Here is a 26,685-nt window from a genome sequence, read left to right as displayed (position 1 = left end):
CAGATTTAGGGTGAAATCAATTGATCCCCGACAATTGGTAATGGCAACTATATCTGGTAGGTAAATTTAGGAGTAACCCTAAACATCAGGGTGCTACATCTGTATTTTATTGTAGCCATGGCCCCAACCTCTGAAGAGCTGATGATGAACTTCAGGGCCAGAGAAAGCTGACATCCATCCTCACAGTGTGGGTCACTAGGCATAGTGGGTGCAGAGTAGTGTAGATTAAGTTGGGCATCAGACACTTTGATGATGCAGAACAAAAGGAGATTTATTTTCTCTTAAAGTACTGCGGAGAGTGGGTTAGGGCCAGGACACCCTTTGAGTAGGTGCAAAAGCACGTAGAAGACGCCGATATTCACAAAAAAATAACTGGTATATGGGTTGTATAGCTCCAGGCACCTTAAAGCTGAACTGTGCCTGGAGAGCTGTTCCCATTAGCAACTGAACTGGTATTTTGGCTTCAGCACAGAGCTGTACACATACCAACTTGGTATCCCCGTTGTGTAGGATCTGGCCTCCAACTCGCAGCGTCCTGCTGCTGCTGCTGTTTCCTGAACTTAAACTTAGTCTCTCTTGAAGATTCTTCAGACTCCCACTGCCACTGGGTCCCTTGAACTTCACACAGCCAACTGCTGTATCTTCTGAGTACTAACCACACTGACCTGCTGGGTCCCTTACTCGACTCTTCAGCCCAACTGCTGAACTATTTTGCAAGCGTCACCCCTGCTATCCCACTGAGTCCCTGGCTTGACTTCTGCTGAGGCTTTCCCAACTTCTTTGCCATTCCCGGTTAGTAAAAAAGACTGCTCTGGTACTCTCTCTCTCAGACTATGAACTTTGGCCTCTGATAATAGCGTTGTCCCTCGAAGGCGACATTTTCCCCTTTACCTCTGACCTTGGTTCAAGCTTTGCCTGTGGTGACAGGAATGGTTGTCCTCCGTTAGCAACTCTGTCCCCTCACCTCCAACAAAGAGGGGTTCTCCAGCCGGCAGAACCCATACAACTTGGTCAGGCTTCCGACATGAAGCCTCAACCCTATGCTGCTCTGTCTGTTCCTGGACAGGCCTCAACTGCCTAGCAACCAGGGAACTCCCGGACAGGCCTCAACTAACAACCGGGAGCTTTCAACACACGTCCACCCAGACAGCCGCACAGGTGGCCCCAAACCCTGATCAACTGACTCCTCCCAAATAAATAGGCTCTCCCGGCAGGCTATGGGGCCCAAGAAAACCCCTGCCTATTGGCAAGAGCAACCTGTCCACTCATATTCCAAGTTCATATGCACCTTATCGTTCCAATGCCATAGGTAACAATGCCACCCAGTGGTAGCGGAGAGAGGTGCATCAAACTCAGGAGTAGGAAAAGAATCAGGAGATCCCCTTACAATTGGCTAGGTTAGTTACCACCTAGCAAACTAGATTGGACAGCATCCGTGTTGAAGACCATGTGTGTGCTGGCGGCGTCCTGTGACCATCGTTGGATGTGTCCGGTGCCGTGCATGGCCACGGTGTTGTCGGAAGTGTGCGCCACGTTGGGGCATCTTGCTGCTGCCACAGTGATGGCGGCGGATGCCGGGGATCCTAGATACCCTCCGGGACGCCGAGGGAGCCACGCCACATGATGCATATGTGCATCATGATCATGTGGCCTTAAGTAGTCTATGTACAAGTGAAAAAAATGATACATTTTTAATACATTTAAATATATTGCTGTCTGACTATATGGGTGTGTGTATATACGCCCATGGGTCAAACAAATATTAAATAATTCGAATTAATTAAATATGACATTTTCATTTATAGTACGGTAATCAATAGGCTAGAAATGATCTGTCTGTGATACCCCTTGACCATACTGCAATCTAAATCAATAAAACCCCTTTTTAATTTTGTGATATAGAAAACTGAGGGTGCTGCTGTGCTTCCCTCCCCCCTCCCTCCTTCCAAGACCCCCCACATTCCCCTAGGCCCAGTAAGGAGTGACTCCTAGTTGTGTGGAGGTGGGAGGGGGTCTCTGCTTCTGTCGGGGACGGGAGGATACCGTGGGGACACACGGGGATCGCCCAAGCTGGAGGTGCTTTTAGAGGAACAGCAATTCATCAAACTATGGAATGTAGCTTTCTCGTCAAGAAGTGGTAAATATATACATTCAACTTTGGTACAATAATATAAAATGACTATGTACAATAAATGATGTATAGATGGTATAACTTAAACTCTTTCTTTTTTGCATAAAATAAACTCCCCTGAAGAAGACCGTTACTTATAAAGGTCGAAACGCGTCGGAATATTTATGTGAAACTCTACAAAAAGTTTTTTGTTTTTATATACAAAATAAGTTCATGTATGGTTTTCCCATGTTGACGAGATATATTTTTTTTATGTTAAGACCAGAATTGCTTTTCATGACTCCCGTGCATTCATGCTTTATACTCACCCCTTTTTTTGATACTTTGATAAAAATAAAGAATTACTTTATTGCTGGAGGGGGAACAGTAATGTACAATCACTGTGCAGCACCACCAGATACAACAAATGAACAAGCACGATATGTAATTATAAACTATACACAGAGAGAAGGCGTCAGGACTAACACACAAACTCCACGCAGGGCGGATCACATTGAATATTGGTAATTATTAAACAGGATTTATATGGCGCCAAAATTTTGCACAGCACTTTACAAAATAAACATTTACATATATAAAATAATGTATAGAGCCCTTTTTACAGTTACGGTGCCTATACTGGGATTGTCTTTATCTACAGAGAGGCCCAGGAACCCATCGGTATAAGGACAAACCCTTCTCCATCCTAATCCCTTGTACCCCGCCTTATCCTTCCATAGGTCCCATTGTCCATGTGCAACCCCATGCAGCGGCCCAGGATGCACTGACAGCATGTCCAGCTTTGTCCATAATTTGGAATTTCATTGACCCGGGTTCCTGGCTGGATCCTGACTAAAGGGCCCCAGGATCAGTGGGAAGGCCCATGGCGTTGTCCCTGGATGATAGGTTGTGATTATTTGTTATTTGAAGTTTGCGTAGGTTTCAAATGAATCCAGATAACTCTGAGCCAGGGTGTAGCAGAAGGAGTATTGTTCCTGCAGAGAGAGGAATGAACATCAATATACAGTTACATTATGGCATTAAAGAGAAACTAAACTCTGCTTTACTCTACATTTCCAACATTCACCCTTCTTAACCAATGACCCCAGCAAGATACTAATAGACTTCATTTTTATCTTTTGCCTCGAATATTGGAACTCCCTCCTCCTTGGCCTACCTTTACACAGCCTGTCCCCCTTCAGTCTATTATGAGTGCTGCTGTCAGACTCAATTCTCCCTTACCAATCCCTCAGTGTCTGTCCCCCTTTGCCAAACCCTCCACTGGCTTCTATTCTGTATCCTCCGACCCTCTTTGCCAAACCCTCCACTGGCTTCTATTCTGTATCCTCCACCCCTCTTTGCCAATCCCTAAACTGGCATGCATTCAGTGTCCTCCACCCTTATTTGTCAACCCTCTACTAGCATCCATTCAGTGTTCTCCTCCCCTCTCTGCCAATCCCTCCACTGGCTTCCATTCAGTGTCCTCCACCCCTCTATGCCAAATCCTCCACTAGCTTCCATTCAGTGTCCTCCACCCCTCTGTGCCAAATCCTCCACTGGCTTCCATTCAGTGTCCTCCACCCCTCTTTGCCAATCCCTCCACTGGCTTCCGTTCTGCATCCTCCACTCTTCTCTGCCAATGCCTCCACTGGCATCCATACAGTGCCCACAACCCCTCTTTGCCAATCCCTCCACTGGCATCCATTCAGTGTCCTCCACCCCTCTCTGCCAATCCCTCCACTGGCATCCATTCAGTGTCCTCCATCCCTCTCTGCCAATCCCTCCACTGGCCTCTATTCAGGGTCCTCCACCCATATCTGCCAATCCTTCCACTGGCCTCCATTCAGTGTCCACCATCCCTCTCTGCCAATCCCTCCAAAGACTTCTATTTAGTGTCCTCCACCCCTCTCTACCAATCCCTCCACTAGCATCCATTCAGTGTCCTCCACCCCTCTCTGCCAATCCATCCATTGGCTTCCATTCAGTGCCCACCACCCCTCTCTGCCTATCCCTCCACTGGCATCCATTCGGGGTCCTCCACCCCTCTGCCAATCCCTCCACTGGCTTCCATTCAGTGTCTTCCATCCCTCTCTGCCAATCCCTCCACTGGCATCCATTCAGTGTCCACCAACCCCTCTGCCAAATCCTCCACTGGCATCCATTCAGTGTCCTCCTCCCCTCTCTGCCAATCCCTCCACTGGCTTCCATTCAGTGTCTTCCACCCCTCTCTGCCAGTCCCTCCACTGGCTTCCATTCAGTGTCCTCCACCCCTCTCTGCCAATCCCTCCACTGGCTTCCATTCTGTATCTTACCCCCCTCTCTGCCAGTTCCTCTACTGGCTTCCATTCAATGTCCACCACCCCTCTTTGCCAATCCCTCCACTGGCTTCCATTCAGTGTCCACCACCCCTCTCTGCCAATCCCTCCACTGGATTCCATTCTGTATCCTCCACCCCTCTCTGCCAATCCCTCCACTCCTCCTCTTACTGTGGCTGTCCTATTGCAGTATCTGTTCCCGGTCGGCTGCGGATAAACTACATGCTGCTCAGCCAATCATGAAGCTCCCATCCCCAATCCAGCCCTGATGTCCCTTAATTCTGCAGTTACGCCCCAACACTATGCAGAGTGATGTGACACGACACCGCCCCCCCCCCCCCCGAAGGGGGAGGGGGCGGGGCTGGAATGAGCGGACAAGAGGACTACTAAGAAGTCGCATCATGCATAGCAAGACTCTGACAGCCACAAGCATGACACTCAGAGGCAGAGGCATGATGGGACTTGTAGTTTTGCAACAGCTGGAGGTCCGCTAATTGCATATCCCTGATATAGAAGAACAATGACCTCCATTTTCCTCCTGCGTCCTTTCAGCTGTTGCAGGAAGAAAATGAATGAAGGGGATCGGTTCCTCTCGGTGGCTGGTGCTCAGAATTTTTAGGGGGGCCCAAACAAACTGAAAAATACTGAACACCCCCCCATCAGTTGCAGCCTCACTGTGCCCATCAAATGCAGCCATTTGTGCCCCATCATATGCAGACAATTGTGACCATCAAATGCAGACACTTGTGCAAATTGGGAGATAGGTCTCACTGACCTGCCTGCCGATTGGCAGGGAAGAACGTTAGTGTGAAAATAGTGAAAATTAATTTGAGATGCCACACAACAGGGTGGGATCGGGATGCAGTCCTCTGCGCCCCTAGCCCACCCTATTTTGAAACCTATTATAGCCTCTGGCTCTAATCACGCGCTTCAAAATACACACCCGCCTATCCCCGCCATAGTAATTCATTTGTCCGGCATCCTGAAAGGGGCCAGGCACATGAATAAGGAGGGTGGCGGAGGTGTCGGGGGGGGGGGGGCGGTGCCGACACAATGCACGGACCGCCACTGGTTCCTCTACATGCCACCCTGCCACCCCTCCTATCCACTTGCTGCTGTGATCGTACCCTTGTATAATCAGCTGCTGCGGGGGATTCTGTCAGGGTGGAGAATGGGGGAAATGGGCCAGTAAATTGTAAAGTGTAATTTACTTGTCTTAATAAATAGAGACAGTGATCCGTACAGATCACTGACTCTGTTCATTCATAACTGACGCCTAGTAAACTGTTTTCTCTATGCTTCCGTTTGTGAACGAATGGGAAGCCTCTGTACAGAGCTACTTCTGTATATTCATTCTGTGCAGCTGAGGCTGCAGAGACAGAGATTGACGGCTGTGTCCTCGATTTCCTTTGTCTCAAAAGTGAAACATCAGAGGTTGGTTTAGACCCCTGATATCTCACCAAAGCTCCCCAACCTGGCTCCTACAAAATATTGTAAAAAAGAAGATAAAACAATTGTAAAAATCAATTAAAATGGTAAAAATAATTTAAAAAGTAGAATAAGGAAGAAAAAAAACGACTGACACCAGCGACGGAACTACCAGGGAGCAAAGGTTGCATTCGCGACCAGCCCTTGCGTTAAACCACCATGGGGGCCCAAAGATGTCCGGAAGGGGCCCACCGCAGAACACATAAAAGGGTCCTGCTGTGGGACCTTAACTGGACCATAATAAAGGGCCCCGCGATGGGACGCCCCCTGACCCCTGGTCCCAGGATCAGTGGGAAGGCCCAGGCCAGGGGTCAGGGGGGCCTTTGATGGTTTCTTGCACCTGGGCCCTGAAGGTTCTAGTTACACCTCTGGCCATATTGTTTTTCAGTTTTACAATGCCCTTTGCAAATTTTCCTTTGTACCCTTTTGTATTGTGAAACCCCAATAAGAACCTATTACAACGAACCCCTTGATCCTACCTGCACCTTTGGCTGATCCATAGAGAAGAAGGAGCTCTGAATTGTTGCCAACAACGATACTAAAAAGGGACCACACCTATGCAATCAGGGTGCTGTTAAATCATGGTGGACCCAGGATTGCAGACTTCATTCTTTCCTACAAAGCCTCCGGCCTCTAGGACTCAAACTGGGTTCCATCAATCTCTGAGGAAACCAACAGTCCACTTTCCTCCATATAGCATAAGAACCCTGTAGCCCCTCAACTTGTCTGGGCGAGAAACCTGGGTGACACAAAATCTTTTCTTTTTATACCATAATAGGTCATGGTTTTCGTACCTCTACAAATGACTCTATTTGGCCCATATATCACAGCATATATGCAATATATCTAGGATACATAACATACCACATTGGGAATGAACTGGCATCGTCTCCTCCGAAGGGAACGCACGGCCTGCGACACATCTAGACAGCCGTCACTGCGGATCTGCTCGCAGAGTATGATTCCGGCACAGAAGAGACCCGAGCGGCTCGCGCCATCACTGTGCAGACACAAAAAAATATATAGAACGCAGTATAAGTAATTACACTTTTGGCCATTTTTAGTGAACAAAATGCATATTTACGGTAGCTAAAATATAATATACTGTGAAAAGTATTGGGACGCCTGCCGTTACATGCACATGGACTTTAATTGGCATCCCTGTCTTAGTCCGTAGGGTTCAATATTGAGTTGGCCCACCCTTTGCAGCTATAACAGCTTCAACTCTTCTGGGAAGGCCGTCCCCAAGGTTTAGGAGTGTGTTTATGGGAATGTTTGACCCTTCTTCTAGAAACGCATTTGTGAGGTCAAGCACTGAAGTTGGACGAGAAGGCCTGGCTCTGTTCTAATTCAACCCCAAAGGTATTCTATCAGGTCGAGGTCAGGACTCTGTGCAGGCCAGTCAAGTTCCTACACCCCAAACTCGCTCATCCATGTCTTTATGGACCGTGCTTTGCACATTGGCGCGCAGTCATGTTGGAACAGGAAGGGGTCATCTCTAAACTGTTCCCACAAAGTTGGGAGCATGAAATTGTCCAAAACGTCTTGGTATGCTGACGCCTTAAGAGTTCCCTTCACTGGAACTAAGGGGCCAAGCCCAACCTTTGAAAGACAACCCCACACCATAATCCCCCCTCCACCAAATGATTTGGGCCAGTGCACAAAGCAAGGTCCATAAAGCCATGGATGAGCGGGCTTGGGTGGAGAAACTTGACTGGTCTGCACAACCCAACAGAGGTTAAGAGCCAGGCCTTCTCATTCAACATCAGCGCCTGACCTCACAAATGCGCTTCTGGAAGAATGGTCAAACATTCCCATAGACACACTCCTAAAGCTTGTGGACGGCCTTCCCAGAAGAGTTGAAGCTGTTATAGCTGCAAAGGGCGGAGCCAACTCAATATTGAACCCTACGGACTAAGACTGGGAGGCCATTAAAGTTCATGTGCGTGTAAAGGCGAGTGTCCCAATACTTTTGACAATATAGTGTATGTTAGAATTTTTGAAGTAAGTCTAGTATATATAGAATACATATACTGTACATAGAAAGGCCGGTGGCCATGTAAATATGATCAAAGCATCCTGCAGACTGACAAAGCCTGAGCAGACCATGGGGGCTGTAATAGACCACCCACCTGAAAACAGCAAAATTGGGTCAGCCCCCCATGTATGAATTAACATAAGCTTCAATTATTGACACAAAATAGATATGTGAGAGTACAAGACTGTATAGAGATAAAGTTAACCAATGGCACCACAAAGCTACTAATTCACTCCCTTGTTATCTCTCACCGCGACTATTGCAACTTTCTCTTCATTGGACTACCTCTACACAAACTATCCCCTTCAGTTTATTATGTATACTGCTGCCAGACTCATCCAGCTAACCAACCACTCAATGTCCACCAGCCCACTCTGCCAATCCCTCTATTGGCTCCGGCTTGTTCAATGAAGAATATTCGAAATACTAACCTACCACTCAATGTCCACCAGCCCACTCTGCCAATCCCTCTATTGGCTTCGGCTTGTTCAATGAAGAATATTCAAAATACTAACCAACCACTCAATGTCCACCAGCCTTCTCTGCCAATCCCTCTATTGGCTTCGGCTTGTTCAATGAAGAATATTCAAAATACTAACCAACCACTCAATGTCCACCAGCCTTCTTTACCAATCCCTCTATTGGCTTCGGCTTGTTCAATGAAGAATATTCGAAATACTAACCAACCCCTCAGTGTCCACCAGCCCTCTCTGCCAATCCCTCTATTGGCTTAGGCTTGTTCAATGAAGAATATTCTAAATACTAACCAACCACTCAGTGTCCACCAACCCTTCTCTGCCAATCCCTCTATTGGCTTCGGCTTGTTCAATGAAGAATATTCAAAATACTAACCAACCACTCAGTGTCCACTAGCCTTCTCTGCCAATCCCTCTATTGGCTTCGGCTTGTTCAATGAAGAATATTCGAAATACTAACCAACCACTCAATGTCCACCAGCCTTCTCTGCCAATTCCTCTATTGGCTTCGGCTTGTTCAATGAAGAATATTCGAAATACTAACCAACCACTCAGTGTCCACCAGCCCTCTCTGCCAATCCCTCTATTGGCTTTGGCTTGTTCAATGAAGAATATTCGAAATACTAACCAACCACTCAGTGTCCACCTCTCTGCCAATCCCTCTATTGGCTTCAGCTTGTTCAATGAAGAATATTCGAAATACTAACCAACCACTCAATGTCCACCAGCCCTCTCTGCCAATCCCTCTATTGGCTTCAGCTTGGTCAATGAAGAATATTCTAAATACTAACTAAACTAATTGCTTATAAAGCTATTCGCAACTCGGCCCCTAGCTACATCACAAACCTCATATCAAAATATCACCCAAACCATCCTCTCTGTTCCTCCTAAGATCTCATACCAGTAAGCTTGCTTGTTGCCTCTTCCCATGCTTAATGCCAGGACATCACCAGAGCCTCTCCCATGTTCCAGAACTCCTTACCCCAATCCATCTATCTCCAACTCTGTTGTCTTTTGGCATTCCCTAAAAACGAATCCTTTCAGGCAATCCTATCCCACTTGTATGGAACAGATGAATTTACACATATCAACGCATCCTCCCACAATAACTACCCTTTGACATGCCCCAAGAATAGACAACAACACAACCCCAGTGTACAGTAATTCAAGCATGACTTCTGATAATTGGGTGCTATCAACCAAACATGAGAAATATCCTTTACTGGCCAACCGTTCTTCACAATCCCAGCGTCCTATAATTGTACGAGGTGTGTCCAGAAAGTAATGAGAATGATATTTAAAAAAATCTTTTATTGAAAAATTTTACAATTGAACATTGTCTCCTTCAAAGTATGCACCTTGTGAGTGTTCACGACGCTCCCAGTGATTTTTCCATTCTTCATAGCATTCCGGGGGGCCTTCAAGTGGGATGACGTTCAGAGCCTGCGTAGTGGCTCCTTGGACATTATCCACACCAGGGCTCAAGTCCTGCGGGAACGCATGGGAACGGAGTTCCTGTACTTTTTTCCACAACAGGAACTCAGTTCCCATTAGCAGCCGTGTACTGCAAGACTTTGTAGTATGCGAGCTCTGTGGCAGGTGCTACACCAACAGCTGCCGACACAGCTTGCAATAGTAAGTGCCGCACACCTGACCATTCAGGCATTGCCAGTAGGGGGCCCCATGACAGCTTCCTCCTTCGATCTACCTGTCAATCACAGCTAGCTGATGGGTAGATCAGGTCCCTGCTGCTAAGAGATTGTATTTAGTCAGACCTCTCGTGATGCGCTCCTCCCTGCTGGCCCCTCCTGATTTTCTGTCTCCTCATCCTCCCCCCCGCCCCCCGTCTCCTGCATACTTGCTCTGTGTGTCCCACTGAATCCCCCCCTCCTCCATCTTCAGTGCCATATGATGAGAGAACCCAGAGGAGGAGCACAGCTATTCTGCTCACAGGACATGCAGCGAGAGAGGTGAGCTGAGGGAGGAACATCAGTTTGGGGTGGTAAGCTGGGCACAATACCTGGCAAGGTTTAATGCCAGGAGGGAAGTTTATGTGGAAATATGTGAAGGGTTGGAATAGCAGCGAGTGTGTGTGTTGGAGCCCCTGCAGAGTTTGCAGCCCCCCCCCAAGCTAACATACATCTCCTAAGCAGGAACACATCACTATCTCCCCAAGCATTCTGTCCAGATAATGTGCAGTTCATTTATGACTTTTCTGTTTAACCCTGTGTTATCCAAAATATGTTCAATGAAAAGTGTAAACTCCCCACATAAACACTCTATATACAAAATAACATTCCCCAATAAAGATCAGAACATGATGTTCACATTACATGGAAGCACAATTGAATGAATGCTGATTATTCAGAGAATTACCGTATTTATGTTTATTGAGGATTGTTTTTTTTTTTTATGTACTAACAGTTAAGCTTCATACACACAATACGAAAATTGGATGAAAAATATCACTTTTGAAGCGTTCGTGCATATGAGCGTATCATTTTTTAATTTTTTTTTGGTGGGGGAGTGGATCTTGGGTGGGAGTTCCCACACTTTATTCCCCGGGACTTGACCCCTGGTCCACACTACCAAAATGGTGTCCTTTCTCATGTTTAAATCCTGAGTCAGGAATTCATGAACAATTGACTTGGCAACTCCCCATTTCCTCTATAATCATTCTGATAGTCGGTTACTTTTTGAGACCAGACCTCACTGCATCCACATTCTGTTCCGTTTTTTTGATTTTGGCTCACTATCAGAAAGATTGCAGAGGAAACGGGAATTGCTGTCAGTCAGTTCATGAATTCGTTACTCAGGATTTGAACATGAGAAAGGACACCATTTTGGTAGTGTGGATAACTTTCAAAGGGCCACTACACAGGCCCTGAACACCAGGGCTGGACTGGGACAGAAATTTGGCCCTGGACTTCATCCAGACCGGCCCACTTACATTTTGAGTGTCCCATCAGCACTCCCTTACATCAGAGTGTCCCATCAGCAGCCCCCTTACATCAGAGTGTCCCATCAGCAGCCCCCTTACATCAGAGTGTCCCATCAGCACCCCCTTACATCAGAGTGTCCCATCACCAGCCCCCTTACAACAGAGTGTCCCATCAGCACTCCCTTACGTCACAGTGTCCCATGAGCAGCCCCCTTACATCAGAATGTCCCATCACCAGCCCCCTTACATCAGAGTGTCCCATCAGCACCCCCTTATGTCAGTGTCCCATCAGCACCCCCTTACAACAGAGTGTCCCATTAGCACCCCCTTACATCAGAGTGTCCCATTGGCACCCCCTTACATCAGAGTGTCCCATCAGCACCCCCTTATATCAGAGTGGCCCATCACCAGCCCCCTTACATCAGAGTGGCCCACTGAGCCATCGGCCCACCGGGAAACTCCCAGTAGTCCCAATGGCCAGTACATGCCTGCTGAACACCATCCCACATGAAGATTTCCAGGGACGCTATGAAGAATGGAAAAATAGCTGGGAGCGTCGTGTACACTCACAAGGTGCATACCTTGAAGGAGACAATGTTCAATTGTAAAAATTTTCTATAAACACATTTGTAAAATATAATTCTCATTACTTTCTGAACACACCTCGAATTATAGTTCTGCTTTAAGAACTTAAGTAGCGCTAGCCCTGACCTTCCTTGGCTCAGTTCTCACTTAACATGAAGTCTATATGTTTGTGTGGGCTTAAAAAAGTTCTCCAGTACATCACCAACCCATCATACATCACTGGTCCCTGCATGAGCCAGTATCAGAACAATTTTAGGTCAATTTGTATAGTCAGCCACCATACCACAGAGAAAATGCTGGACCTACCAGCAGGTCACCAGGATGTGACTTTCAGGTACCGTCATCTGGTGCTTCTCCACCTCTCCAATCAGACTGATGAAAGCTGCTGGATTCTCCGGGAGAGGTTTGCCCAGGGGCCAGGAGTCCAAGCACCACAGCTTCACCTCCATGCTGTTGTTATAGGTCTGTAGATAGCAGAGCAACACTTATAAGTTACATTCATTTTTATAAATATATAATAAAATATGAGAAATATAGAGTTTGCCCATCTTTCTGGCTCCTCCAAGTGGCTGCCCCCTGATCTCACCTCGTTAGTCTTCCTCAGGTTGAGCGTTAAGCCTGTGAATCCGTTCCTAGAAGCCCTTGCGGTCATCCTGACCTTGTAAATCCCATAACTGGTCTCTCCTTTATCTGGGAAGAACCGACAACCGTTCTGTAGAGGATACAATGGTTATTCTCATCACCAGTTGCAGGGTTCCATAATACACAGTAATACAAAGTACAAAAGTAAAAAAATAAAACAAATAATTTTATGCTAAATGTGTGTAATCGTTTCTGAAAAGTTGCCAGGCTGACGGAGTCATCTTTCCCATTTATTAGTACTGCAGGAAGTTCTATGATTCCTAAGAACAGAATTTGGAAATAATTGACTATCATAAGTAAGGTTATTTATGCCTTGCTAAAGAAGCTTAGTTTGGTCCCAAAATATCCCTTGTATTTGTTAGTGATGCACTTCTTATTTTAAAGGGATGTTCAAATAATTTGCAATTTTGTCCATCCCTTCCTAAGGTTTGCACAGCTCTGACTGCACAGCCATGTTGGAGATCTCACTTTTCCCTGCTGCAGTCAAGAAATGCAAATTGGTCCCCCTTCCCCCCAGCCTCCAACTGGACAATAAAAGAGAAGCAGAAGGTTGAGGAGATCATCCCTCTCTTCCCATTAGATTATGAGTGATTGGCTCCTAGTGCTGCCCTTCCCTCTTACGGTACTATACCAGGAATAACAGGGGGCTGATCGCAAGACATATTCAAGCACTTACACTCCTTTCATTAAAAACAATAAAATGAGATTGATAATATTATAATGAACATAAAGGAATGTGGTATGGTGAAGGATAGTGAAGGGAGGTAGCTTGGTAAAGGATGGTGGGATTGTGAGGGACAGTAGAATAATGAATGAAGGTGGGATGGTGAAGGATAGTGAGATGGTAAAGGATAGTGGGATGGCGAAGAACAGTGGCATTGTAAAGGAAGGTGGAATGGCAAAGAACAGTGGGATTGTAAAGGAAGGTGGGTTGGTCAGTGATGGTGGCATGGGGAAGGACGGTGAGATGGTAAAGGAACATGGGATTATGAAGGACAGTAGGATAATGAATGAAGGTGGGATGGTAAAGGATGGTGGGGTGGTGAAGAACAGTGGGATTGTAAAGGAAGGTGGCTAGGTCAATGATGGAGGCATGGTGAAAGATGGTGAGATGGTAAAGGAAGGTGGGATTGTGAAGGACAGTGGGATTGTAAAGGAAGGTGGCTAGGTTAATGATGGAGGCATGGTGAAAGATGGTGAGATGGTAAAGGAAGGTGGGATTGTGAAGGACAGTGGGATAATGAATGAAGTTGGGATGGTGAAAGAAGGTGGGATGGTGAAGGATAGTGGGACAGTTAAAGAAGGTGGGATGGTGAAGGATAGTGGGACTGTTAAAGAAGGTGGGATGGTGAAGAAATATAGGATGGTTAAGGAACATGAGATGGTAAAAAACGTTGGGATGTTGAAGCACAGTGGGTAGAGAAGGATGGTGAGATGGTAAAGGATGGTGAATGATGAAAGACAGTGGGATGGTGAAGGATGCTGGGATAAAAAGGGAGAGTGGGATGGTAAAGGATGCTGCGATGGTGAAAAAAGGTAGGTTGGTGAAAGACAGTGGGGTGGTAATGGATGGTGGGATAGAGGAAGACAATGAGTTGGTAAAGGACAGTGGGATGATGTAGGAAGGTGGGATGGTGAAGAATAGCTTGATGATCAAGGACAGTGGGATGAAGATGGATGGGGTGATGGTGAAGGACACTCAAAAGATAATGTATGGTAGGATGGTGAAGAACAGTGGAATGTAAAGAACAGTGGGCTGGTAAAGAATACTGAGATCATAAAGGACAGTAGGATGGAGAAGGGTGGTGGGATGGGAAGGACAGTGGGATGTAAAGAGTGGGATGATGAAGAATGATGGAATGATGAAGGACAATGATATGGTAAAATATAGTAGGATGGTGGACAGTGGAATGTAAAAGACAGTGGGCCAGTAAAGAATACTGAGACCATAAGGGACAGTAAGATGGTGAAGGGTGGGGGGATGGTGAAGGACAGTGAGATGGTAAAGGATGGTAGGATGGTGAAGGACAATGTGATGGGGAATGATATTTTGATTGTTTGGTTGATGGTAACCAATTCTCACTCAATTCTCAGAAGCCATGCATGATTTATGCCAGGGTAGGGTTGTGTTTGTCCAGTTTTGTGCCATGTCAGTATATTGGGACTAGGGATGAGCCGAACACCCCCCTGTTCGGTTCGCAGCAGAACATGCGAACAGGCAAAAAATTTGTTTAGAACGCGCTGTTAAAGTCTATGGGACACGAACATGAGTCTACGTGCTAATTTTAAAGGCTTATATGCAAGTTATTGTCTTAAAACGTGTTTGGGGACCTGGGTCCTGACATAGGGGACTTGTATCAATGCAAAAAGTTTTTTCAGGAGCAGTGATTTTAATAATGCTTAAAGTGAAACAATAAAAATGTAATATTCCTTAAAATTTCATACCTGGGGGGTGTCTATAGTATGCCTGTAAAGTGGCACATGTTTCCCATGTTTAGAACAGTCCGAGAGCAAAATTACATTTCTAAAGGAAAAAGGGTAATTTAAAACTACCCGTGGCTATAATGAATTGTCGGTTTCGGCAATACACATAAAAGTCATTGAAAAAAACGGCATGGGATTCCCCCACAGGAGAACCCTGAACCAACTTTTTTTTTTAAAATGCGTGGGGGTCCCCCCAAATTCCATACCAGGTCCTTCAGCCCTGGTATGGATATTAAGGGGAAGCCGACGCCAAAATAAAAAAAAAATGGCGTGGGGGTCCCCCTCAAAATCCATACCAGACCCTTCAGGTCTGGTATGGATTTAAAGGGGAACCCCATGCCAAATTTTTTTTTAAAGTGGCGTGGGGTCCCCCCAAAAATCCTTACCAGACCCTTATCCGAGCATGCAACCTGGCAGGCTGCAGGAAAATAATGGGAGATGAGAGAGAGCCCACCTCCTGAACCGTACCAGGCCACATGCCCTCAACATTGGGAGGGTGCTTTGGGGAAGCCCCCCCAAAGCACCTTGTCCCCATGTTGATGGGGAGAAGGGCCTCATCCCCACAACCCTTGTCTGCTGGTTGTGGGGGTCTGCGGGCAGGGGGCTTATCGGAATCTGGAAGCCCCCTTTAACAAGGGGACCCCCAGATCCCGGCCCCCCTGTGTGAAATGGTAACGGGTACCTACCATTTCACAAAAAATGTGTGAACATTGTAAAAAAAAACACAAAACACGCCTTGGGACAAGTCCTTTATTAAAAAAAATTAAAAATAAAACTGTCCCACGAAGTCTTGTTCTTCTTCTCTTGCTCCAACGTACTGAAAAAAAAAAGCCGCAAGCTGCCTACGATCTGGCCTCTCAAGTTACGTAACCGAGTGACCCCGCCCCCTCTGATGCTACGGGAAAGCCATAGGGATGTCCCCGTGCGACAGAGGGGGGCGGGGTCACCCGGCAACGTCATCATGTGGCCCCGCCCTCCGTTATAAAAGAACTGTCACCTGAGAGTTTGGTCATTATGGCGGGTGCCTCCCATGGAGGCAGATCATAGGCGGCTTGCGTTTTTTTTTTCTTCGGCCCGTCGGAGCGAGAGAAGAAAAAGAGTAAGACTACGTGGAACAGTTTTATTTTTACAAAGCACCCTCCCAATGTTGAGGGCATGTGGCCTGGTACGGTTCAGGAGGGGGGCACTCTCTCATCCTCCCTCTTTTTCTGTGGCCTGCCAGGTTGGGTTCTCAGATAAGGGTCTGGTATGGATTTTTGGGTGGACCCTACACCATTTTTTTAAATTTTGGAGCAAGATTCCCCTTAAAATCTATATCAGACCTTGTTAGGGACCCCCATGCCATTCTTTTTTACATTTTGACATGGAGTTCCCCTTAATATCCACACCAGACCTGAAGGGCCTAGTATGGAATTTGGGGGACCCCCACACTTTTAAATTTTGGTTCGAGGTTCCCCTGTGGGGGAATCCCATGCCGTTTTTATCAATGAACTTTTATGTGTATTGCCAGGACCGAAAATTCATTATAGCCGCGAGTAATTTTAAATTACTTTTTTTCCTTTAGAAATGTCATTTTTCTCTAAGACTGTTCTAAACAGGGGAAACATGCGCCCCTTTACAGGCATACTATAGACACCCCCCAGGTATGAAATTTAAAAGAATATTACACTTTTATTGTTTCACATTATTAAAATCACTGCTCCCGAAAAAACGGCTGTTGTTAAAACTTTTTTTTGCATTGATACATGTCCCCTGGGGCAGGACCCGGGTCCCCAAACACTTTTTAGGACCATACCATGCATATAAGCCTTTAAAATCAGCACTTTTGATTTCTCCCATAGACTTTTAAAGGGTGTTCCGCTGCTTTCGAATTTGCCACAAACACCCCAAATTGTTCACTATTCGGCGAACAGGCGAACACCTGATGTTCGAGTCGAACTTACGTTTTCTATTTTTCGATTGAAAAAGCCTATGGCATGCAAAACACACACAAAAAAATTCCACCCGGTGCCAAAAAAAGTGCACACACATCAAGAGTGACACACAAAAACACGCAACGGGTGTCTGCTGTCCTCCACAAGGAAGGACCTTACCCTGATCCCCCGGGGCTTTAGGCTCCAGACGGGGACTGATTCAAATTCATGGCCCATCCAGCTGAAGCCGGACGACCGCCTTTCTCCGGAAGGTCTGCCGAAACAGACCCACCCAGGTACTAGGGTAGGGGCTCCCCCGAAGGGAGACCCCCCAAAGAGAGGGCGAACCAAGCCAGAAGGCCTATGTCCACTTTCCCATCCCTTATTGGGACCATGAGACACTGACAGATTATAAATACCTATTCTTGTGTAAAATGTACTGTAGTAATCCGGGGAGAGCTCTGAACACCCAGCCAAGTATTAGCAGATTTTACACTCTTCACATAGATAAAGGCAGAATATTTCCAGTCAGTGGGGTTCGGGGCTCCTCCATACTCGATGTGCCATGGGACAATATAATAGAGCTGAGAGATGGTGAGAAGATGTGTAAAAATGCGGAGTATAGATGGTGAGTAACCACTTTAGATTAGATTAACCACTTCCCGACCAGCGTACGACGATGTACGTCGACAGAATGGCACGGGCAGGCATATTGGCGTACGTCCAATATTCGATGCCGCCCTGCCATCGGGAGCGCGCCGCCGGCGGCGCGCTCCCGCGCTGGTCGGGACCCCCGTGAGTCCGGTCGCGGGACCCGTGGACTCGATCGCCGCGGGCATCCCCGCGATCGTCTCACGGAGCGGCCGAATGGAGGAAATGCTGTATAAACAACATTTTTCCATTCTGCCTAGCAACTAGTGACGCTGATCTCTGCTCCATGTGATTGGAGCAGAGATCAGTGTACACTAAATGAAAGCCCAACCCCCCCACAGTTAGTAACACACCCCTAGGAACACTTAACCCCTACACTGCCACCCACTGGTTAACCCTTTCACTGCCAGTGTCATTTACACAGGAATCACTGCATTTATATAGCAGTGATTACTGTATAAATAACAATGGTCCCAAAAATGTGTCAAAAATGTCCGATGGGTCCCCGACAATGTCGCAGTCACAATAAAAATCGCAGATCGCCGCCATTACTAGTAAAAAAAAAAATAATCAAAAATTATTAATAAAAATGCTATAAAACTATCCCTATTTTGTAAACGCTATAACTTTTGCGCAAACCAATCAATAATCGCTTATTGCAATTTTTTTTACCAAAAATATGTAGAAGAATACGTATCGGCCTAAATTGAGGGAAAAAAATGTTTTTTTATATATTTTTGGGGGATATTTATTATAACAAAAAGTAAAAAATAATGCGTTTTTTTCAAAATTGTCGCTCTATTTTTGTTTATAGCGCAAAAAATAAAAACTGCAGGGGTGATCAAATACCACCAAAAGAAAGCTCTATTTGTGGGAAAAAAAGGACGTCAATTTTGTTTGGGAGCCACGTCGCACGACCGCGCAATTGTCAGTTAAAGCGACGCAGTGCCGAATCGCAAAAAGTGGTCTGGTCTTTGACCAGCAAATTGGTCCGGTCTGAAAGTGGTTAATGACAGCGAGTAAGGATTAATTATGATGGTGTGTTAAAGATAGTCCAAAATGGCGGAGCTATGATAGTGAGTAACAATGTAGTGATGTCCATGCTGACCTCTTGCAGGTCCTGAGCTCTCTGCATCATCACCATCACGGTACATTTATAATCCCAGACCAGCGCCCAGAAATCGGCTAATGTCTGCTTCATGGGTAGTTGGGTGGCGATCAGGACTTCTTCCTTGTTGTTGGACTGAAAGAATAGGGGAAGATGTGGATGAACAACATTCCTAGTAGAGAAGACCAACCACTAAGATACAAAAATATACAAAACAAAGCGATGCTCCTCAAATGCTCTGTGAGATGTTTTTTTGTTAAAGGGGGAAAATGATCACTTTTGATGCTTTGAACCAGGTCTTAGGTGCATTGAAAGCATGTTTGCATATAAGTGAATGGAGGTGGTTGCAAAAGCGTCAAGTGCCTAACTCTTCAAGCAGCGTTATTTTTGTGAGGCAATGATGACCTTGCCGTGTCCAGGGCAGGACTTAGGGTGGTGGGGGCCCCTGGGCTTGAGTCACTTTCGGGCCCTACCTTCTATACATTACCATATTTATAGACGTATAACCCGTGCCGGCATATAACACGCACCCCAAGTTTAGAGTCCTCTGTATCTCGGCGGCTCTTGGGTCCCCTCGGCAGCTCTTGGGTCCTCTCACAGTCCTGAGCGAAGCCAAGAGTAGCCGAGTGTACTCGGCTCGGCTCACAGTCACGCCCAGTCCCTGTGTTATGTCCATCATAGGGCGGGACTGGGCGTGACTGTGAGTGGAGCCGAGCTGAGTACACTCGGCTATGTATCTCGGCGGGGGCCCCCTATTGGGAGGGGCCCATGGGCTTGAGCCCAGTCAAGCCCAATGGTAAGTCCTGCCCTGCACACCTCCATCTGGCTCCATGTTTCAACAGTTTTGAGTGGTGCTGTTAGGCAGTTAGGAAGAAGAAGAAAATTTGACCCAACTGTCTATGTGAATTAGGCTTTAAGACAACTATTTTCTAAGCCCTTGTACACACGGTCGGACATTCCGACAACCAAATCCATCGGATTTTGTCCGACAGATTTTGTCCGAAACTGTTGCATACACACAGTCGGACAAAGTTGTCGGAAAATCCGATCGTACTTAACGTGATGACGTTATTTCGTTAGGACGGGACTACGTTCAGGCTAGTAGCCAATAGCTTTGGTCTAGGAATTTGATCTGAGCATGCGTGGCGCTTTGTCCGATTGAAATTCTCTACACATGATCGGACAAAGAGTCCGATCGGTTCATGTTGTCGGAAAATTTTATAGCCCAGCTGGAAAACTTGGTCAGTCGGATACTCCGGCGGAAACAATCCGATGGAGCCCACACACTGTCGGATTATCCAACAACACGGTCCTATTGAACATTTTCCGTCGGAATATCCGACCGTTTGTACAAGGACTAAGACGTTAATTATTTCTGTGTGTCACAGCCCCGCCTCCTGATACATGTCTGCGGCTTATGCCTCGTACACGCGGTCGGATTTTTAGACGGAAAATGTTCGATGGGAGCTTGATGTTGGAAATTCTGACTGTTTTCCATCGGAATTTCCGTCGCACAAAATTTTAGATCTGGTTCTCAAATTTTCCAAAAACAAAATCCGTTGTCAGAAATTCCGATCGTGTGTACACAATTCCAACGCATGAAGTGACACGCATGCTCAGAATCAAGCAGAAGAGCCGCACTGGCTATTGATCTTAATTTTTCTCAGATCGTCGTGCGTCTTGTACGTCACCGCGTTCTTGACGTTAGCCATTTGCGACCAACTTTGTGTGACCGTGTGTATGCAAGACAAGTTTGAGTCAACATCCATCTGAAAAAATCCATGCATTTTGTTGTTGGAATGTCCGACCAATGCCCGTTCGTGTGTACGGGGCATAACAGTATATAATAAAATTGTGTTCAGTTAATGAGTATTCATATACAAGTAAATGTGTGCCCATTTTTGATTGGTGGAGTTAATGTGAGCAACACATTTAATATGGACTGGGTTCCATCAGCTTGGCTTGGCCTGGTCCCTCCTGTCCAGGAAGTTGTGTGAACTTAACATTATATATATATATATATATATGTAAACCCAAGAACAAAAAAATGTGTTACATGGTAGCTTGATGAGGAGACTGCATTCTTTTTTTATATTATAAAAAAATATTATATAATTATAGGTTTATGTTGCTTTATAATAATAATAATAATAATATTTCATTATAATAATCCAGCCTTTTTCCATGACCGGAAAGCATTGTATTGGGAAGAACCTTACATTCACAAACACAGCATTGATGTATCCGGGAGCTCCCCGGGTGTTCAGTGCGGACATCAGGGCCGGACGCCAGTGATCACCTGCGGACAGAGATAACACTGGAAGTGAGAAGACATCAGGCCATGTTTTGGGGATTTTTACAGCCAAAGATGATTTGAAACTCAACTGAAAATCTGTTTTCTAGATTTGTATGGGTTTTGTTGGGTTAGAGCAGTGTTTCTCAACCAGGGTTCCGTGGAACCCTATGGTTCCTCCAGAGGTTGTAGGGGTTCCTTCAGCATTGGGAAATTTCTGCCTCTCTGATAAGTTCCCACTGACACCATTGATCTTTTTATCTACCTGTAAGGAGGCAATTCTTCAGAATGACCACAAGTGTAAGGACCATTCTTCCCACTGACCATCACACTAATGTATCATGAGTTGTAGATTACCAATTTTTAGCAGGGGGTTCCCCGAGACTGGAGAACTATTTCAAGGGTTCCTCCGTGTTGAAAAGGTTGAGAAAGGCTGGGCTAGAGCCTCGTTTATTACTGTGTCCCTGTTCAGGATATGCAGAAATTGAGTGGGAATCACACATCTTAGGGTTGTCACTGAAACAGGAATGAAGGAGAAGGCCTCAAATGGGGTCACCTGTTCCAGTGACACCCAATAGAGGTGGCATTTCCACAAAATGTATGTCATCAAGTAAAAAAGAAGATCTCCCAACTAGAGGTAGGTCATCGGTATCTTCCACACTCTCCAATTCTACTTAAAAATGATTTATTATTATATAGATGTGAGTCTATAGCAATATAGATAACTCCCGTTATTTGGTCAGGAGGTGCAAGTAAGTCAATAGACCTTTGTTAGACCTTTTGTAGACCCTGTGGATGACTTAGCCAAGAAAGCAGTCTTCTCTATTTGTGTCTCTCCACCCCAGCCCCCCCCTCCCCCCGTCCTCTTCCTCGACTTTCACGCGTTTGTCACTAGTAAGCTGTGCAGATTGATCACTTCATACACTCATGTTCCCTCTTGTTAGACTTTCAAGCCAAGTTACATTTAAACCCACTCACCATTAGTATAGGAAGGAGTTTATGGTAAGAATAGTACAGTAAGGGAAAGTCATAGAATGGAAAGGAGGGTTATGTGTGATCACATGCTGGAAGCTTCACTGATAAACTAATATTTCAGCTCAAAAATTAACACTGCCACCTTATGGCTGCAGTGGGATCTGCAGTACATTTTTTTAATAGTGTAATTGTTAGATACAGTTGCATTATTAAAAATAATAACAAATTAAGTGTAAAAAAAATGTAAATTTTGTTTCTGTATTTCTTTTATTTCTTTAAAAAGTATTTTATTGTCAGTCTATAATAAACAGAATATTATTTAATTAAGCCTCATATATGATTTGTTTTTTCAGTTTTTCTAAGTAATTCTAAAGTTATTAGCAAGTTAAATAATGCATGCCAACACTGCGTTCAAAGAAGGTTTAACTTGGGAATATTTTGATCTAGGGAATAAATTCAACTGTCTTTGAGGTTTTTTTTTGGAGGGGGGGGGATTTTTTTCCCATAAGGTTCAAATTTGACACAGTTGCTCTTAAACTAAAAAAAGACACTGCACGAAAAACAGTAGAACAGATTAAATAATGATTAATAAAAAAATCCTCTATTAAAAATAATGGCTTACAAAATGATTAGTATATTAATGAATATATATATATATATATATATTATATATATATATATATATATATATATATATTAACAAAAGTATTGGGACGCCTGCCTTTTACACGCACATGAACTTTAATGGCATCCCAGTCTTAGTCCGTAGGGTTCAATATTGAGTTGGCCCACCCTTTGCAGCTATAACAGCTTCAACTCTTCTGGGAAGGCCGTCTACAAGGTTTAGGAGGGTGTCTATGGGAATGTCTAACCATTCATCCAGAAGCGCATTTGTGAGGTCAGGTACTGATGTTGGACGACAAGACCTGGCTCACAGTCTCCGTTCTAATTCATCTCAAAGGTGCTCGATCGGGTTCAAGGTCAGGACTGTCAAGTTCCCCCACCCCAAACTTATGGACCTTGCTTTGTGCACTGGTGCACAGTCATGTTGGAACAGGATTGGCCCATCCCCAAACTCAAGTTGGAAGCGTGAAATTGTCCAAAATGTCTTGGTATGCTAATGCCTTAAGAGTTCCCTTCACTGGAACTTAAGTGCCAAACCCAACCCCTGAAAAACAACCCCACAGCATAATCCCCCCTCCACCAAATGATTTGGACCAGTGCACAAAGCAAGGTCCATAAAGATGGATGGATGAGCTAGTTTGGGGTGGAGTAAGTTGACTGGCCTGCACAGTCCTGACTTCCACCTGATAGAACACCTTTGGGATGAATTAGAGCGGAGACAGGCCTCCTTATCCAACATCAGTGCCTGACCTCACAAATGCTCTTCTGGAAGAATGGTCAAACATTCCCATAGACACCCTCCTAAACCTTGTGGACGGCCTTCCCAGAAGAGTTGAAGCTGTTATAGCTGCAAAGGGTGTGCCAACTCAATATTGAACCCTACGGACTAAGACTGGGATGCCATTAAAGTTTATGTGCGTGTAAAGACAGGCGTCCCAATACATTTGGTATTCGATGTAGCTATGATTTCAGAATACTTGATTGTTATAAATGTATAATAACTAATAATCATATTATTACATTATTACCACACGTACACAGCCCATAATATTAATTATTCTAAGTAAACATTCAGCTAATAAACTACTTAAGAGAAAAAAAAAACTACAAGAAATAAAGTTCTGTATTTTTCCATCTCTCTGTTGTCTTGCTTAGTTTTATTTCTAATGCCGCGTACACACGATCGGAATTCTCGTCGGGAAAAGCTCTGATGGTTTTCCCGACTGAATTTCCGATGGAATTCGGCTCAAGCTGTCTTGCCTACACACGGTCACACCAAATTCCGATCGTTTATAACGCGGTGACGTACAACACGTACGACGCAACTAGAAAAAGGAAGTTCAATAGCCAGTAGCCAATAGCTTCTGTCTCGTAGTTGAATCTGAGCATGCGTGATTTTTGGCATGTCGGAATTGCATACACACAATCGGAATTACCTATAGAAAGCTTTTCCGTCGGGAAAATTGAGAACATGCTATCAATTTTTGGCTGGCGGGAATTCGGACAGCTAAATTCCGATGATGGAGCGTACACGCGGTCACATTTTCCGATTAAAAGCTCTCATCGGTCTTTTTCTGGTCGGAATTCCGATCGTGTGTATTCGGCATCAGAGGGAAATGTACCCAAGTAGTGGAGTATGTTTTTATCTATTGTGTCATGTTTTTGTTTTGTTTTTTGTTTGGGCAACTCCTTATTTCATTAGTCAGTTTATACAGTGGAAGCATTTATTTTGCATATGTTTAATTACGTATTTTTTATATTTAGGACAAAAAAAATACAAATCTAACATATATTTGTACTCTATTTTTGTCAGATAAATATAAATTAAATATATACTGTATATAGTATTCAGGACTAAAAAATAAAATCCACATTATAAATTTCTCTACATTTTTAGTAAAATAATTATATAATTATAACAGACTGTTTATTATGTCCAGGAATAAAAAAAAAATACAGATTCAAAAGATGTTGTTCCTTCTTATTTTTAATCAGATAAATATAAAACGTCCAGTACTGTTTTTCCTGATAAAAGCCCATTGTCTATAGATCCCAATAACTCAAGCTGAAATTCTCCATCTCTGCCTGTTTTGCTCAGATGGGGCTACGTGGAGTGTTAAATAGAGAGAGAGAAAGATAGTAAATCTTAAACCAAATGTTTTCAGCTTTTCTGTATTTTAAGTGTAGCGGGGTCTCTTTAAGAACTATAAAACTACTGTTCCCAGAACCCCGCTGGTTCCCAGGATGCTTTGAGTTATGCCCCAGAGACTTATGGGGGAGGAAATATAAGGAGGGGGAGAGGCCTAGTTCGCTCTCTTTGGACACCCCCCTCTCTCCTAGCAAGAGGAGGTCTGTGCTGAACTGCTGAAAGCACAAGGCCTGAAGCCTGGGCCTTGTGCTCTTTTCCAAAGAGCTCTCTGCCAGCTTAGTTGCACCTGAGAGACATTTTCTCATCCTTGCTGCAGTACACCAGAAGGATTGAAGACTCGGAGGTCGGTGGATTCCTGTTCCTAGACGAAAAGGCAGAGAAACCGGACTTGGACTTGTCCGGGTGGTGAGAGTTGTTTAAAGACAGATGCTTTATCTTTATTATTCGTTTGGATTACAAAGTTGTTCTTCAAGTGCACCACCGAAAGATTGCTAGCGAATATTGTTTTACTGAACTTCCATCTAGATCAGTCAGGCCTGACTGCATAGGTAGACAGTGCTGGGTGTTAGTTTACCCATGTGGGGAAGTAGCTGAAAAGGGGCAGCGTTAGAGTTGCATAGCAATACTTTATTGTGCTGATTACTCTGTTTATCTTTATTACTGGTTACTGCAGGGACCTGCTTATGTGTTGCAAGCCAAATGTTCAATTCATGTTATTCCTTTTATAAAACAACAAGTAAAGTCAGTTATATACTTTCAAAGATTGTCTATGAGCTTGAGTTACCCACGCACGCACACACACATATTTAGAGTATAAGTGATTTAATGTGTATTGCTAGATACTAACTGTGCCAGAGTGGGTAGTGCAGATTGCCGGGGGGTTGGCGGAGCTGTGCTCAGGACCCAAACCAAACTTGCGGCCCTCTTAAGTGAGGGTATCGCTATATAAGAAAACGGATAATGTTGTTTGATTCTAGTATTATCGGTGCTCCCTTTCCGAAATGTGTATTTGTAAAATATATAAAAAGGTATAAAATATAAAATATTTTATTAAAACATCAGTTTGTAAACCTTCATTCCCCCGATCGCCTCTGTGTCTAATGAACCTGGAATTGAAAAGGATACTTCTGGTTTCAAAAAGTGTAAAAAAAAATACTTTAATAAAATAAATAACAATACGTGGTTTTAAAGCATGCCCATACCCCTTTCGGACATACGCGCAAATGTGCTTAGGCCCTGGCCGTATATGAAAACAGTATTTGCACCACACATGTGATATATAACTTATAACCTGTAAATGTTTTTAAAGTGTCACCTTTGGGCAATTTTAGGTACCATAAGTTGTCACCATTCCACGGGCGTGTGCAATTTTGAGTCTTGACAAGTTTGGTAGCTACTTATTCAATATAGCCAAAAATGTAGACATTATATTGTGTTTTTTGTACACTAAAATTCATTTTAGTGCATTTTTTCCTAAAGATATGCACTTGGAAAACGGCTATGGCAAATAGGCAACATAAAAAAATTGCCACGACCGCCATTTTTTTTTTCTCCAGGGCCTCTGCTTTGAAAAATTGGTTAATCAATAATCAACTGATTAATAATTAATACATTACATAAATATGTTTAAATAAAAAGAAAAGAAAAACTGATAAATTTGGCCTATTACATTGTTGCCCTATAAAACAGTCATATCACCTGGAAGGATATCGGGGTTGCGATTCTTCTCCTGGTTTTCCGGCCTCTTTCCTTCTTTACATTGATAGATCTGATATACTTCTGTGAGCTTCTCCAGATCCTGAAAGTTAAATCATTTTCTTAAAGATTTATATTATGTTATGTTATTTATATTATGTTATATTATATTATGTATAAATATATATGACTTAGAAG

General features: G+C 44.5%; 1 protein-coding gene across 1 annotated transcript in view; it reads right to left on the bottom strand.

Moving 5' to 3' along the window:
* Positions 1 to 2,629: 2,629 nt before the first annotated feature.
* LOC143956877 (receptor-type tyrosine-protein phosphatase epsilon-like) overlaps positions 2,630 to 26,685 on the bottom strand; it is an 83,008-nt gene continuing 58,952 nt past the window's right edge. Inside the window, exons 16-22 of the mRNA XM_077467042.1 lie at positions 26,491 to 26,590; positions 20,971 to 21,050; positions 18,752 to 18,886; positions 12,540 to 12,665; positions 12,260 to 12,417; positions 6,778 to 6,913; positions 2,630 to 3,105 (exon numbers count right to left, since the gene is read on the bottom strand). Of these exons, the coding sequence (XP_077323168.1) occupies positions 3,031 to 3,105; positions 6,778 to 6,913; positions 12,260 to 12,417; positions 12,540 to 12,665; positions 18,752 to 18,886; positions 20,971 to 21,050; positions 26,491 to 26,590 (810 nt within the window). The 3' untranslated portion in view covers positions 2,630 to 3,030. The remainder of the gene's footprint in view (positions 3,106 to 6,777; positions 6,914 to 12,259; positions 12,418 to 12,539; positions 12,666 to 18,751; positions 18,887 to 20,970; positions 21,051 to 26,490; positions 26,591 to 26,685) is intronic.

This window comes from Lithobates pipiens, unplaced genomic scaffold (assembly GCF_037356315.1).
Source record: "Lithobates pipiens isolate NorthernLeopardFrog02 unplaced genomic scaffold, aLitPip1_a1.2 Scaffold_44, whole genome shotgun sequence".
In the NCBI taxonomy this organism is placed as follows: domain Eukaryota; kingdom Metazoa; phylum Chordata; class Amphibia; order Anura; family Ranidae; genus Lithobates; species Lithobates pipiens.
Note: the sequence above shows the minus strand (reverse complement) of the source record. Positions and strands in the feature narration are given on the sequence as shown.